The sequence below is a fragment of the Talpa occidentalis genome, unplaced genomic scaffold (genome assembly GCF_014898055.3).
Source record: "Talpa occidentalis isolate TD23 unplaced genomic scaffold, MPIMG_talOcc4v2.1 talOcc4.9, whole genome shotgun sequence".
Lineage (NCBI taxonomy): Eukaryota > Metazoa > Chordata > Mammalia > Eulipotyphla > Talpidae > Talpa > Talpa occidentalis.
In genome coordinates this window covers 15,209,452-15,223,045 of record NW_023605305.1, presented here as the reverse complement: position 1 = coordinate 15,223,045, position 13,594 = coordinate 15,209,452, and the positions used below count along the sequence as shown (strand labels likewise).

Sequence of the window (13,594 nt, the reverse complement as noted above, 5' to 3'; positions counted from 1 at the left end):
GAGGCCCAATCGCTAATGATTTTTAATGCATGTTAAATTTCAGAAACATTGATTTAGCTCACTTCTCCAGATCAGGACTAGCAATTCTTTATCTATTTTCAGGCACTTACAGAAAATTCTATCCCAGGTATACTTTGAAGACCGAAATATAAATTTACAAACACGCCTCAAGTAAGAAAAATTGGGGAAACATTCATTTTTCAAGGGAAACCACATATACTTCAATAGATCACTTAAATAGAAGCTTTTAAAGATGCAACTCTGTTATTCTCAAAATGACTATAATCAAAAGTCAGATACCAATTTCCAGTTGAGTCCCTTAAAGAATTTGCCCCCAGTGGGGCCTCCCTGGTGGCTCAAGGGGTTAAGCACGGCACTATGAAGCAATTGGCAGCCTCTGCAGCATGAGTTCGATCCTGGGCCGGCCAAGGAGCAATCCACATGGTGCAGCAGACCTCTCCTGACTTGCCTGCTGCTTTCCTCAGCAGTGTACTTCGGTCAATCTGCCTGTTCTGTTCCCCATTCTGTCTCTGGTGAATCCTCTCACCCCCGGCATCTCTGGCCTGTACCCCAGCACTCGTATGCATAAATAAATAAATCTTAAAAAAAAAAAAAAGATTTTGCCCCCAGCCCCAAAAATTAAAGACTTAATGAAATACTTTAGAGCTCCGCTTACTCATTCCTTATAAGAACTTTTTAACAAGACAGATGACAAGCCTTAGCTTTATTTCTTCCTAAGGTCACTGCCAGAAAATACAAATGAATTAATCCATCCTCTAAAACACAGTTTTGGGCCTTATTGCAATAGTCTGTGATACCTGCTCTGTAGGCAGTAAAAATATGATCAAACTGTCCCCTGTCAGATGTATACTTTTGGGGTGAGCAACATAATGGATATTGTTCAGGTTCTTTCATTCAGTCAGCTGAAGTCTTTTGTATGCCAGGCACTTTGGTGGCCATGAGAAAGAGCAAGTTAGTCCTCACTGAGCTTGCATTAAATAAACGAATGACACTTGAGATAAGCACTGACAAGAAGCATGGGTGCTACAATAGTCTCTTAGGGCAAAGGCTCCTGGCACAGTTTGCAGTAGTGGAGCTTTACAAGGGTTGTAAATCCAAATCACCTGGGACCAAACCAAATGCCTAAGCCCTAGCCCACATCAAACAAATCAGAACTCTGTGAACCTGACAATCAGTTATTTATTTATTTTTAATTTATTTTTTATTTATCTATGCATACAAGAACTGGGGTGTAGGTCAGAGGTGTGGGGTGGTGAGAGGATTCACCAGAGACAGTATGGGGAACAGAACAGGTGGAGCTACTGAAATACACTGCTGAGGGCAGCAGCAGGTGCAGCAGGAGAGGTCTGCGCGTCATATGGGACCCTCGCCAGTGGCTGGGGATAGAACCGGTGCTGTAGAGGCTGCAGGCAGCTTCGCAGCCCAGCGCTCAACTGCTGCACCACTGGGGAGGCCCTAGTTTTAAAGATTATTTACTCCCCAGATATCACACAGCCAATGTAGAAAACCACTGGTCTTGGAAATCACGAGATATTAGTGGGGCACAGAGGTCAATAATACAGTGTGTGCCCTCCAGGAGCTGCCCACCTAGTGAGTACAGATGTTAGCAAAATGCTATGGTAACATAGATCCAACATATCTCAAGTGAAGGATGGTGTTTCTCTTGGTAGAAGGACAATTGGAAAGTGATCCCAGAATAAGTGTGTTTTTACCTGTATCAGCAAGGTTAGGGTTCTAAAGATGGGTGCTGAGGCACTGAATTATTCTTTTTTTTTTTTAAAAAAAGATTTATTTTTATTTATGCATATAAGAGTGGGGTTATAGTCCAGAGGTGGGGGGGAGGGGGAAATTCACCAAAGACTGAGTGGGGAGCAGAACAGGCAGACTGACTGAAATACACTGTTGAGGGGAGCAGTGGGCGAGAGAGGAGAGGTCTGCTGTGCCATATCATTTTGCAGTGGCTGCCGATAGTATCACAGGGCTGAGACTTAACCCCTTGTGCCACCAGGGAGGCCCCTGAATTATTCTTTATGCTTTTTAAATTTGACTTAAATTATCTCAGGTTTTTAAAAAAGTAAAATAAAAAAACTGCCTTTGATCAGTGAAAGCATCACAGAAGTTATTATGATTGAGTTTTGATGCTTGATAAGAAAAGAGTTTTCTGAGGAATTATCTTGAAGATGTAGTTTGAAATGTGAATAAGTGGAGTTGGAAGGAAAAGTATATACTAGGCAAAGGGAAGAATGCAATGTCTGAACGCAGAAGTAGCATGGGGCATTGCAGAAACAGAGAGCTGAGAGCAAAGAGCAAGCAAGAATGAAGTAAAGGTTTTCAATGTGACATCCCTGGTCAAGTAGTATCAGCAGCACCAAGGAATCTGTTAAAATGTAAATTCTCAGACCTCACTCCAGACCTACTAAATCTGAAAATTGGGCAGGAAGGAACAGCAATCAATGTTTCTGATACTGTGGTAATATCAAGGATTTGGGATTTTATTCTAAGATCAGTAAAAAAGAAATGGAACAGGTTTTTTTTTTTTTTTTTTTTTTTGCATAGAGGAACTGGGGTGTAGGCCAGAGGTACAGGGAGTGAGAGGATTCACCAGAGACAGAGTGGGGAGCAGAACAGGTGGCTCTACTGAAATACACTGCTAAGGGGAGCAGCAGGATAGACGGGAGGAGTCTGCTGTGCCCGATGTGGGTCAGCTCGCTGGCCGGGGATCGAACTCAGTCCACAGCGGTGATAGCGCTGAGATTTAACCTCTAGGTCACCAGGGAGGCCCATGGAATAAAAGTTTAAATAAAAGGATAACATGACCAGGATATCCGCAAAATGGTCTGGCATTAATAGCTGAGCAAGAACTCAAAATCTCATTTTTGTAATAATTACGATCAGAAACCACACTGTCTTTAAGGATCACAATACCTTTAGGGCTAAGTGGGTAAGGTGAATAAGTAAAGAGGGTGATGTGGAAAACTATCATCTACTCCGGAGCCAAATACAAATAGGTGTGCTATAAATATTTGTTGAGTGAAGTAACACACTGACAAAGCTAAGAATCCCTTAACATAGCTGCTTAAGAAAGGACAGAGGATATAGGGAATCCTGACTTCTCCTTTCTTAAGATATGACTGTTTCCCAGCTTGGCTAGGCAAATTTGGCATCAAACCAAAATTTCAAAGAATAAGCACCTTTGATTTCTTGGTCCAAGAAGCAGAGGGATAAAAAGCAATTCAACAAACAAAATGTCAATAACCCAGCCAGTTTACTTCCCACATGGAGCTCCTGTCACAGAGCAAATGACCCATTTGGATGAATCTACAGCAGCAGCCTGAATATGGGTATGTTCCCTGTGAGAGGCTGCCCAGGAACCACCCTCCCCCCTGAGCCGAAAAGGCTGCCAACATCTTCACTTCCAAAGGCATATCAGAAGGCCTTGGATTCAATGATGCTAGGCTCTCACCTCAACCCTCATGCATGTGTTTGTACACTAGGCTTCTCAAGATTTAAAACACACCCAATACAATTCTGCCCAAAGGTCACTGAAAGCAAACAAACTTTTTCATGTGGAGCAACTTACAGCATTATCAGATATCTACAGATTGGGTTCTTGCCACAATAGCACCTTGCCTAGATTTAGCCACAGACTGTAGGTGATAAGAGAGTGGTTACACATCTCTGACTGAATCAGGTTGAAAAGTACATTCCAGTGAAGCGCAGGATTCAGAAAAGGATCACAACAATCAATGAAAGGGAACAAAAAGTGATTCTGTTATTTAAAGGCTTCCTCCAATTCCTTAGTTGAGAAAGTCAACAGTCTCAGAAGTCTCAATCAACAGCGCTATATATCCTCGCCTGGGAAGTCTGACAGGTAAGTGCTGAGGAACTTCACAAACTTTGCCCCACTAAGGTTACTGCTCAGAGATCTTCAGGGAAGCCATAGGGGGCTTCATGATGAACAGATCCTGCCTCCTACCTATTCCTTTAAGGTCCAGAAACCATATCCCCCAAGTCTTAGAATAACTAAAACAAACTTCAAATCCACGTAGAATCAAAATATCCAAAGACTCTTATTTGGGCATGTGTGGCTCCATTTCTATTTCCTAACTGCAGTAGGATTTGTACTGGAGGGTTTGCAAACTACTGTTTTACTAGGTTTCAGAGCAGCCCATTTTCTTCCTGTGTCCAGCAGATTAACTTCTGGGGCCTGAGTACTTGCCTATACACAGGGGCAGAACTAAGACTAGGTATAAATGTTCCCAGAAACAAGCCTACTATATTAAATAATTGGTGTTAACTGTCTTTCAGGTGTCAAGTACAGTCCTCCTGCCCTCTGAGATGATAATGATGATAGCTGGCATTTATGGAGTGCCCACAATGCACCAGCACTTTCTCTATATTAACCTTTAATGTTAATAACCACCCTATGAAGTGGGTGCTTTCAGGTTCACTTTACAGATGCAAAACCTATAAGGCAGGCAAAGGTTAAGTGATGTGCCCAAGCTACAAATTTAGTGGCAGAGTCAAAATGCAGACCTAAAAACTGTGCCTCTGCAACCTCAAGTTCTTGATCAGGGTATGGTCAGTCAATTCCATAAACTCTAATCAAGCATCTAGGCACTAAGCACTCTACTAAAGAAAAGCACCTATTCACACAAACAACCACCAAAAAAAACAGCCTTTATTTACTCTGCCATACTCCATGTGACAATCCACACTGAAGGTACCCCAGATCCTACTTCCTAAATGCTAAGACAAAACCCTAAAAATTAAGACCTCAAAAGTAAAGAAAAACAACAACAGGGACTTCTCTCAAATTTGATGGAGAGCCAACAGAGCTTCCAACATTGTCATCGTCTCTGTCCCTCACGCAGATCCTTCCCAAGAGCCCAAGATTAAAAACATGACCAAAAAAAAAAACTAAACATAAATAGCAAACCTATTTCCCAGGCAGGCAACCGTAACAGATATTCCACAAGGTCAGTTCATAAATTCCTATTCAGAATTTTGAACTTGAATAGCTTACAATTCATCTAGTTCAATACCGCCAAAACATTCAACTGGAAACTTGCTTTCTTTGCTTTCCTCTAGCCTTTCTGCCCCCATCATCTTTTAGGGGGTGACAGAGATACTCACAGGCAAGCTCGAGGGTCTTGACTGAAGACTCAGGTTCATATCTTCTTGCCCTCCCTTGCTGGAGGTCATTGAAGGGGCTGAGGATGCCTGAGACCCAAATGAATCTTGAGATAACTCCTAAACAAGAAAAACAAAAGCTGTGAAGGTCTGGTATTGCTAAACCAGTACTTCATGCTGAAAGGGCTAAGGGGCTCTCTCACAGAAGAGAAGCAGCGAGGGACTGCCCAATGGTGCACATTATTATCTGACGACAGAAAAATTTAAGAAAATATAAGCTGTAGCTCTTGAGAGCAGAATGTCAACGTTTTCTTTCTGATGGAGCCATTGACCCTTTATCAACACCTACGGAAAGGTGTTCCTTAGGGTTAGATGCTGTTGTCTAGCTAACACTAGGATCTATCAAGGAATGAGACCAATTAATTTTAAAAGCTCATGCTAGAACCTCTGCATTTATGAGTATTACGTCCTTCAAAGACATCACCTTGGGAGAAGACGTTCCCACAATGCCACCAATTTGTGAAATCTTTAGGAGACGTACCGTCACCCAGTCACTTCTCCTCATTTTACTCTTTAAAAAATAAAATCCAAGTTATTTTGATTTCCTCTCCTACCCTGTTCATAGACAGGGCTGCAAATAAATCTTAGCTATTTCTCACAATCAAATATACCCCCCAAAATAAAAGAATTTGCCACAACTGATAATATTCTAAAAAAAACGTCGTGTCAGTTTTGATGGCAATTTCAAATGGTGGGGTCTAAAATATTTTGAGCAATAACAGAATGGAACAGAAGTTGGAACAAATGTACCGTATTGCCTCCAAAAGTGACTGCTTTTTTAAAAAGACCAAACTCACTTGGATTCTTAAATTCTGACAGACTAGTTTCTTATTTGTCTATGCAACTTTCCATTGTCCTATTTCTTCATCAGTGAGGAGAGCTACAGGTTTTTATGCAATTAAGAAGGTTATGCCTTTATTAGTTCAATCAATCCAGTTAGCATGTTTACCAGAGTTTAATTGGTTTTTAAGTGCACATTAGAGAACCAATTTGTATGGCAAAGTTCTCATGATACCAACCCCCAAGCTGTCTGTGGTCACACACAGGGAAAGGCAAAAGGCAAGGGTATCTTACCTGTGGTGGAGGGAAGCGCTGCTGAGAATAGGCAGTTTGCTGTGACTGCTGAGACTGGGGTTGAGGGTATGCAGCCTGCTGGGAGAGCGTCGAGGGTGCTGGCTGCTGAGGTTGCTGCTGCTGGTAGGGAGACTGTGCCTGCGGCTGTGAGTAGGAGGGCTGGCTCTGGGGGTGCTGCTGGGTTGTGGACTGCTGGGAGGGGTACGGAGTTGGGGACTGCTGATGTGGAGGCTGGGATGGCTGGGAATATGGAGGCTGAGAGGACTGGAGCTGCGGTGGCTGAGACTGTGGCTGCTGCTGATACGAAGTTTGGGCATGAGAGGTCTGGGATGGTGGTTGCTGGGAGTAGGGTGGCTGCTGCTGCTGGGGGTGAGGACTTTGCTGGTTGTAATATGGAGTCTGGCCCTGCTGACCATACCCGCTGGGACCTTGTTGTCCATAGGGAGGAAGCTGTAGGAAAGGAAAGGATACTTTTAGCACTGACTCTGCTACATTAAGAAAGGTGAGATATTCTGGCAGAAGCTATACCCTAAGGATGAATATAGAAAGCAGGCAAGTCAAGTATCACTATTTAGAAGGCCCACGATTTTTCTACCATCCTTATCTAAATTGAGCCAGGAAGGACAGCCAAGTTGGGTTATGTGTTTGTTTATAAGCAGACTGTATTCACAATTTTACACTCCTTAATATTTGGATAACTTACAAGAGTGGCTGGTTTCATTAATGCCTACTTTATCATGGCCTAGATATAAGCACTAGAAACCTGTTATCCTAGTCATAACGAAGTCAGTAACAGCCTGGCTTGGTGACTGAAAATCTAGGGTTTAGTAATCTAGTCAATGTGCAAATCACTAAGTTACTCTGGTTCTCTCTTTCATTTGGTCTTCATCCAAAAAATATTTGAGAACCTACTTGCTTACTTGTACTAGGAACTATTCTAGGCACTGACCGGGGATACACTTGGGTAAGTAGGAAAAATAGTAATAACCACCTCACCTCTACTCCATTTTCTCATTTTAAAGTAAGTGTGACAGGTTGTTTTCAACAGGACAAACTTTGCGTTAAAGTCTTACAAGTTAGGTTTAATGTTTTATCTCTCATCATTTCCATTATCAATATTACTCAACTATAAATACGAAAAAATGCCATCAAAACAAAAATTAATAATGAAGAGAAAACGTTGTACATGGCCATACAAAAGGAGATTTGGAAAATCTTATCATTTGTAAAGGCACTGTTATGTTCAATCTTCACTTTTTCTTCTATTCCCAGTCCCTCCTCAACATTGATCTTGAACCAGACAGTTATATGTAGAAGGCCTTAAGAAACTGTTATACGCCAAAGGTCTTCCATTCCCAGGATATATGGTTTAAATGGTTTTCTTGGTAGTCATGAACAGGTACTCAGTCACTGCCTTTCTTCTTTCCCACCTCCTTCAGAGATTACCACTAGGTGGGTACAAACAGGCCAGCCAAATCTAAAAAGACATGTACAGCCTGTGGGCCAGGGACCAGCTTTCCTTAGAGCACAAGTAGTACACTGTAACTAGCTGAGCCAATTGGCCCATGCTCCTTTCAAAAGGCTTCTGCCAAAGACTCATTCTGATTCTACAGCTCACAAACCAGATCCTGGACAGCAACAGGTTTAGGGTAATCAGAGTCACAATCTACCTGCTGTGAATAAGAGAGGCCGCCCATGGTACTCTGCGCCCGGCCCTGCATGGTCATCGGGTACCGCTGCGGGGTCTGGGACCCATATGGCTGCCCTGGGTACCCATGTCCTTGCTGTGGTCCTGATGGAGGTCCCTGTTGTTGCGAGTATGGGTTAGTCCCGCCATATGGCTGAGGTCTCATCTTGCCCATCTGATCCATCGGACTGGATGGCTACAAAATAAAGAGCATTTCGTTAACCTGAAGTTTGTATGGCCTCCAGCCAATCTTAACACAAATCCAGACATACAGGTCTTTTGTGTCTGTATGCCACATAAGAAACCAGTTACTATGAAAAAGTGATGGTACAGACCTAGTAACCTTTGGGTAAGTCATTTAACCTTCCTCAGAACCCTGACTTTGTCATATGTAAAATGAAGACACCACCAAGTTTGTGAAAGCATCTTATAAGCTATCTGCCACTTAGGAAGAGGGGTACTACTTGAAATCCAAGGCGCAGACCAGTTGTACAGCAATGGATCTATGGAGTCTATAGTGTAGAAAATGAGAACAAAGGTACTTTGGTTGGGAGAGAACAGTGCTGCTGTCCCCTACCATGAGATCTCATTCTGTAACACTAAAACTGATGCTTCAATATCATGGTTGGGAATTCAAATACACAAGAAACACCTAGATGTTTCTATTCTTTAGATATAGTTGATTCTTTTCTCCTTACACATGTGTGGCCTGTTTGTGCTATGGCATAAGCACTTAAATTTATGCTTTCTTTCAAATGGATGATGTTATAAGTTGTTAGGGAATTCTGACTCTGAATTCAGACCCCTATGCATCTCAACTGAGAGGGTCAATTCCTTTAATATTCAAGAATTTGAGGGTATGAGGAGGACAGAACATCTCTTTAAAGAACAAGATAGAGAAGACAGTCTAGTACCAATAATGAAAGCTCAAAGTTTTGATATGTAGCTATTTGGCTATAAATATAGCTTTCTGTGGGGCAAGAGGTTCAACCAGGTCATTCATTTTTTTAGTATATGTGCTGCCGAAGCAAACACAGGTCATTTATTTTTTTGACGAAACTTTATCCTACTGGAGCTACATGAAACGGCTCCAGCATTCTTTTCCCTGCCAGAAACTTCTACCTATATCTATTAGTGTTATGGGGGGTAGGGGGAGCAAGGGAAGAGTTTCTTCAAGCACCTTAAACAGACACACTCAGGTTGGAGAGCAAGCCTGAACCTGATATAATACTTGAATACTGAATCTGAAATTGGGGGTGAGAGTATCATTAACTATCAAGTTCAGCGGTTCTTAGCCTTTAGCAAGCATCAAAATCACCTGAGGGGCTTGTTAAAACACAAATTGCTAGGGTCTATCCCCAGAGTGACTGATTTTGCAGGTTCAGGATTAGGTCCATGACAGTCACTTAAAAACAAGTTCCCAGGGCCTCCCCTGGTGGCACAGCGGTTGAGCGCTGGGCTGAGAGGCTGCCTGCAGCCTCTGCAGCGCCGGTTCGTTCCCCGGCCGCTGGCGAGGGTCCCACAAAAAAAAAAAGTTCCCAGGTGATAGTGATACTGCTGGTCCAAGGAATGCCTGGTGTAGATTACACCGAGGGTTCCTTCTAGTTGCTATTCTATAATAAATTATTCTACAGTTTAAGGGCTCTAAAATCTTACTTAAAAACAACAAAACCCCTCCAAAATAAGGGGCAGGGAAAGAATACTACTTATTTGTTTTATAATAAAGAAAATGGGTAAGCCAATAAGTCAGAGACTATTCTTCTAAATATCAAGCTGCAAAATACAGAAGCAAAGTTCTCTCAGGGAGCAGCTGAAATCTCAGCTAAAAAGGTAACAGTGATCAATGAGGGTATCTTCCTAGTTTCTAAATTACAGAGAATCATAGTAAAACCGTGGCCCAAATCATCACCACGATCAATACTATTAAAGGGCTATTTCCAACAACCCTAATTAAATGACTTTTGCCCAAGTCTGCCTCCCTAGCAGAAACTCCAATAATGTTCCTAATCATAATTTTGATAATATGTGGATTCTTTTGGGACTGTTTACTAAGTTCAAATTTAACAACTGGACTAGTGAGTAATCATAGCACATAGTCTTTCCAGATACACCTGGCAATGACGCCAATCACCACCATTCTCTCCTGAAAAGAGATCAGGGCTTACAAGGCCATATCACGCCGCCTATCATGAGATCCTCATCTCATCCCACACTGCAGAGGCTGTCCATGAGGCTCCCTGGTGAAGAGACTATACATTTGTTGAATGGAAAGTCCAGCCCACTCTGGGTATCTGTCAGTCCAGGTCTCCCAGCAAGGCATGAGGCAGTCATTGCCATGGCTACCATGGAGCTTCTAGAACAACAGCTATTAACCAGAGCTACAGATTGGAATTTTCTGTGAAGCCTCACAAATGTCTGGACCTCTACCTGGAGACTCCAACTTAGAGCCCTTGGGAGTGCTCCCCGCTCTCAATATTCTTGGCTAGTCTAATGTATACTGCCAGCTGAAACCAGTGATCCAGAAACAGTGTCCATTAAAATTTTCTGTGATAGATGACTATGAAGTACTTGAAACATGGGCATGAATTGAATTTTTAATTTTATTTACTTTTTATTAAAATCAAATAACCACATGTGGCCAGTGGTTATCATAGTGGGCTGCGCAGTTCTAGAGCAATGTTCATAAATCATTCTCACCTCTCCCTTCTAAACAACAGTTTGAACTTCTTACCTACCACATCCTGTACAGTATAGCAGAGAAAGTACAAAGGGCATAGTAAATCCATAGACTTGGGTTCAAATCTAACTCTATCACTGTCTGACCTTAAATGCATCAGTGCTTCATCTAAAATGCACATAACACTCTACACAGTGCCTGGTATTTAGATGCTCAATAAATAGTAGTTATCAATAATGATAAACAGTGCTTCTGCCTGTCTCCAAACCACTCCAGGGTGCTCCAACCATACACATTTTTCAGTCTCACGCCAAGTTTCCCTGGACACAGTACAAGCCCAATTCTATGCAATGGCACATGACCCTGCCCCTCCTGTCCAGAATGGCTTCTAACAGAAACCAGCCCTCAACAGGAAGCCACTTCTCACTTCTTCAGCACTCTCTCTCGTCTCTTACATTTCTATAGGTAAATTCAGTTGTATTATAAATTCAGTCAGAATCATAAGGTTTAGTTGCATCTCTATATACTAAGTTTGGAGAAGCCAGAGGTCAGAGGTTGAAAGTGCCCCATACAATCCCCAAAATCCAAATGCAGAGCTAGAACTCAGAAACTTCAATGTGCCAGGTTGCCCGACTGCAAGAAACAGGTAAGGAACACTACATGGAGAAAGCCCAGATCAAACCAGCCACAGCGCCAGGGACACACCCTAAACCCAAATCAGGTTATGTGGACTGAATAGAAAAAGAGAAGGTAGAATGAATAGCCAAGAGACAACAAGCACACTCTTGAGAATATTCTTACCTGCCCTTATAGGAGAGAGCTCCTCAAGTTGCATAGGCAGCCCCAAACATAGGGCTTGAAAACAAAGGCTAAAGAAGTTACCTTTTCCTCTCGGGGGGGTAGTTAATGAAGGGTACAAGAATCCTTCCATCAACTTTAGGAAATCTTCACACAAGTCAAAGAAATTATTCTAAAAAATAAAGATACTCCCTCTCCTGTTCATCAGATTTCTGACCCTCTCCCTATACCAAAGGGTTAAAATCAACAGAATATGCAGCTTAGCAAACTGAAAATACAGTCAGTTCAAACAACCATATTACTCCAGTCTCGTGTCAGTTAAACATCTTATATCAGTAGAGATGAGATGGGCAAGGATCTAACTTACACTTCTGATGTTTAAAACTATCATGAAAGATTTGTGATTTGCAGTTACTGGTGAAATATCATCTTCCAATCTCTCGTAACAGAAAATGGGCCTTAAATTCTTCACTAATCAGTTTTATTGAAAAGTAACAACTTCAAACCAAAACAAGCCCTACCACAAGCAGGAGAGAAAAAGCAGTATCAGCAGCCTGCAGGCACCAAGAAAGAGGCTGAGAAACACCAAACCCAGGCTGCAATGAGCCAGAGATTCCACTCTGGGAAGGAGAAGAGAGGAAATCCTTTCAGTGGGAAACCACAGGAGTAGATTACTGTGATTACACTTCAAAAGCAAAGACTCTGCCATAGACACATAACTGAGAGGAAAATGCTGCCCTTGATCAGGGAAGTCAGGCACCCCGCTATATACTCTCCTGCATTCATAAAAAATAAAAATAAAAAAGGGGAAAAAAGCCCCCCATCTCCATCCTCCACTTATCTCCTTCCAGATCACTAACCCTGTTACAAACTGCCTGCCAAATGAAATGCATCAAAAGATGCAGTTTAGGGGCATCAAAGGCAATGATGCCTAGGCAGGCTGGTCCTCTGACTACACTGAGAACAGCTCAAGCAGACGAACTACCTGCACGGCACGTTCCCCTTCTCCAAGCAAATGGAATGACACCCCCTCCCCACCACACCCCAGGCCAGTGGGTTAATGGAATCCCTTACAACTTCTTAATGCACCAAGGAAAGCTGTAATGACCCTCAGGGGGCTGCCGAAATAGAACACGTTGGTCTTCAAATCCCCCAACTTCTGACCATGACGACTGAGAGAGCAAGAGAACAGGGGCTCAAGGATTCAAACTCGCAAGCGGGACGATACCACTGAAAGAGAAACTTAGTTTTGTTGAAATGAAAGTTCAACCAAGAGAAGCTCCAGGCTTCTTCCCAATCCAAAGATGCAGAAGGAAGTGACCAGGAAGCAACCCCAAAAGAGACAGATTTGGTACTCAGGTTTGGCAAGAACACGCGCACAGAGGGATGGGGCTGACATTGCCGAAAAGGTCTTCATCAGAAAGCAGACTCTCGACTACGGCTTGTTCTGTCACCCTAAACACCAACTAGCTGAAGCCAATACAAACCTAGAGCCATAACCTCAAATTCGGGACATTTAAATATTAGTTCTTACTCCTTGTGCTTTCAATTTATTCCTGGCCAGATCTGTTGTATGACTTTTAATAATAACAATAAAAAAAAACATCCCTGGCTCTTTAACCGAAAGAACCCCCTAATTGATTCCCACAGTAATTAACCTGCATTTTACCTCAGAGAGCGGTAGTTAAGGAAGTCGGCACTGCTATTTATAACTCATCTCAAATTGAGGGCAGACTGCCTAAAATCTAACACATCCCAGCTGTACTCCTGTTTGAACTGGGGCCAAGGGAATTTTTTAAAGCAATCTTGGCACCGAATGAATGACACCAACAGTATGAGAGCTCGAGCGGTTGTGTTGTGGTGACGTAGCACTGGAGGTGGAATGGGAGGGGGCCAGTGTACTGTGATCCCTCTCGTGCACGCCTGCTGCTTGCTTGAGTCCCAGTACAGTAAGCTGGGAACCGCCCACTGAGAGCCAAACACAGGAAAAGGCTTTTCCTGTGGAACGCCTTGAAGTGAGAAACACATGGCTAATCTGCATAAACGCGAAGCCACACCGCCCCTGCCAGGAAGGTTAGTGCTCGTAATCTCTGGCCATGAAGCTGGCTGCCTGGGAGGACTTGGACTGGCGCCTGATAACCCAG

At 42.8% G+C, this 13,594-nt stretch overlaps 1 protein-coding gene across 1 annotated transcript in view; it reads right to left on the bottom strand.

The window, feature by feature from the left end:
* The window catches only part of ARID1A (AT-rich interaction domain 1A), a 69,434-nt gene that overhangs the window by 36,810 nt on the left and 19,030 nt on the right, over window positions 1–13,594 (bottom strand). Inside the window, 3 exon segments of the mRNA XM_037500520.2 lie at window positions 5,158–5,274; window positions 6,289–6,738; window positions 7,959–8,171. Coding sequence (XP_037356417.1) covers window positions 5,158–5,274; window positions 6,289–6,738; window positions 7,959–8,171 — 780 coding nt within the window.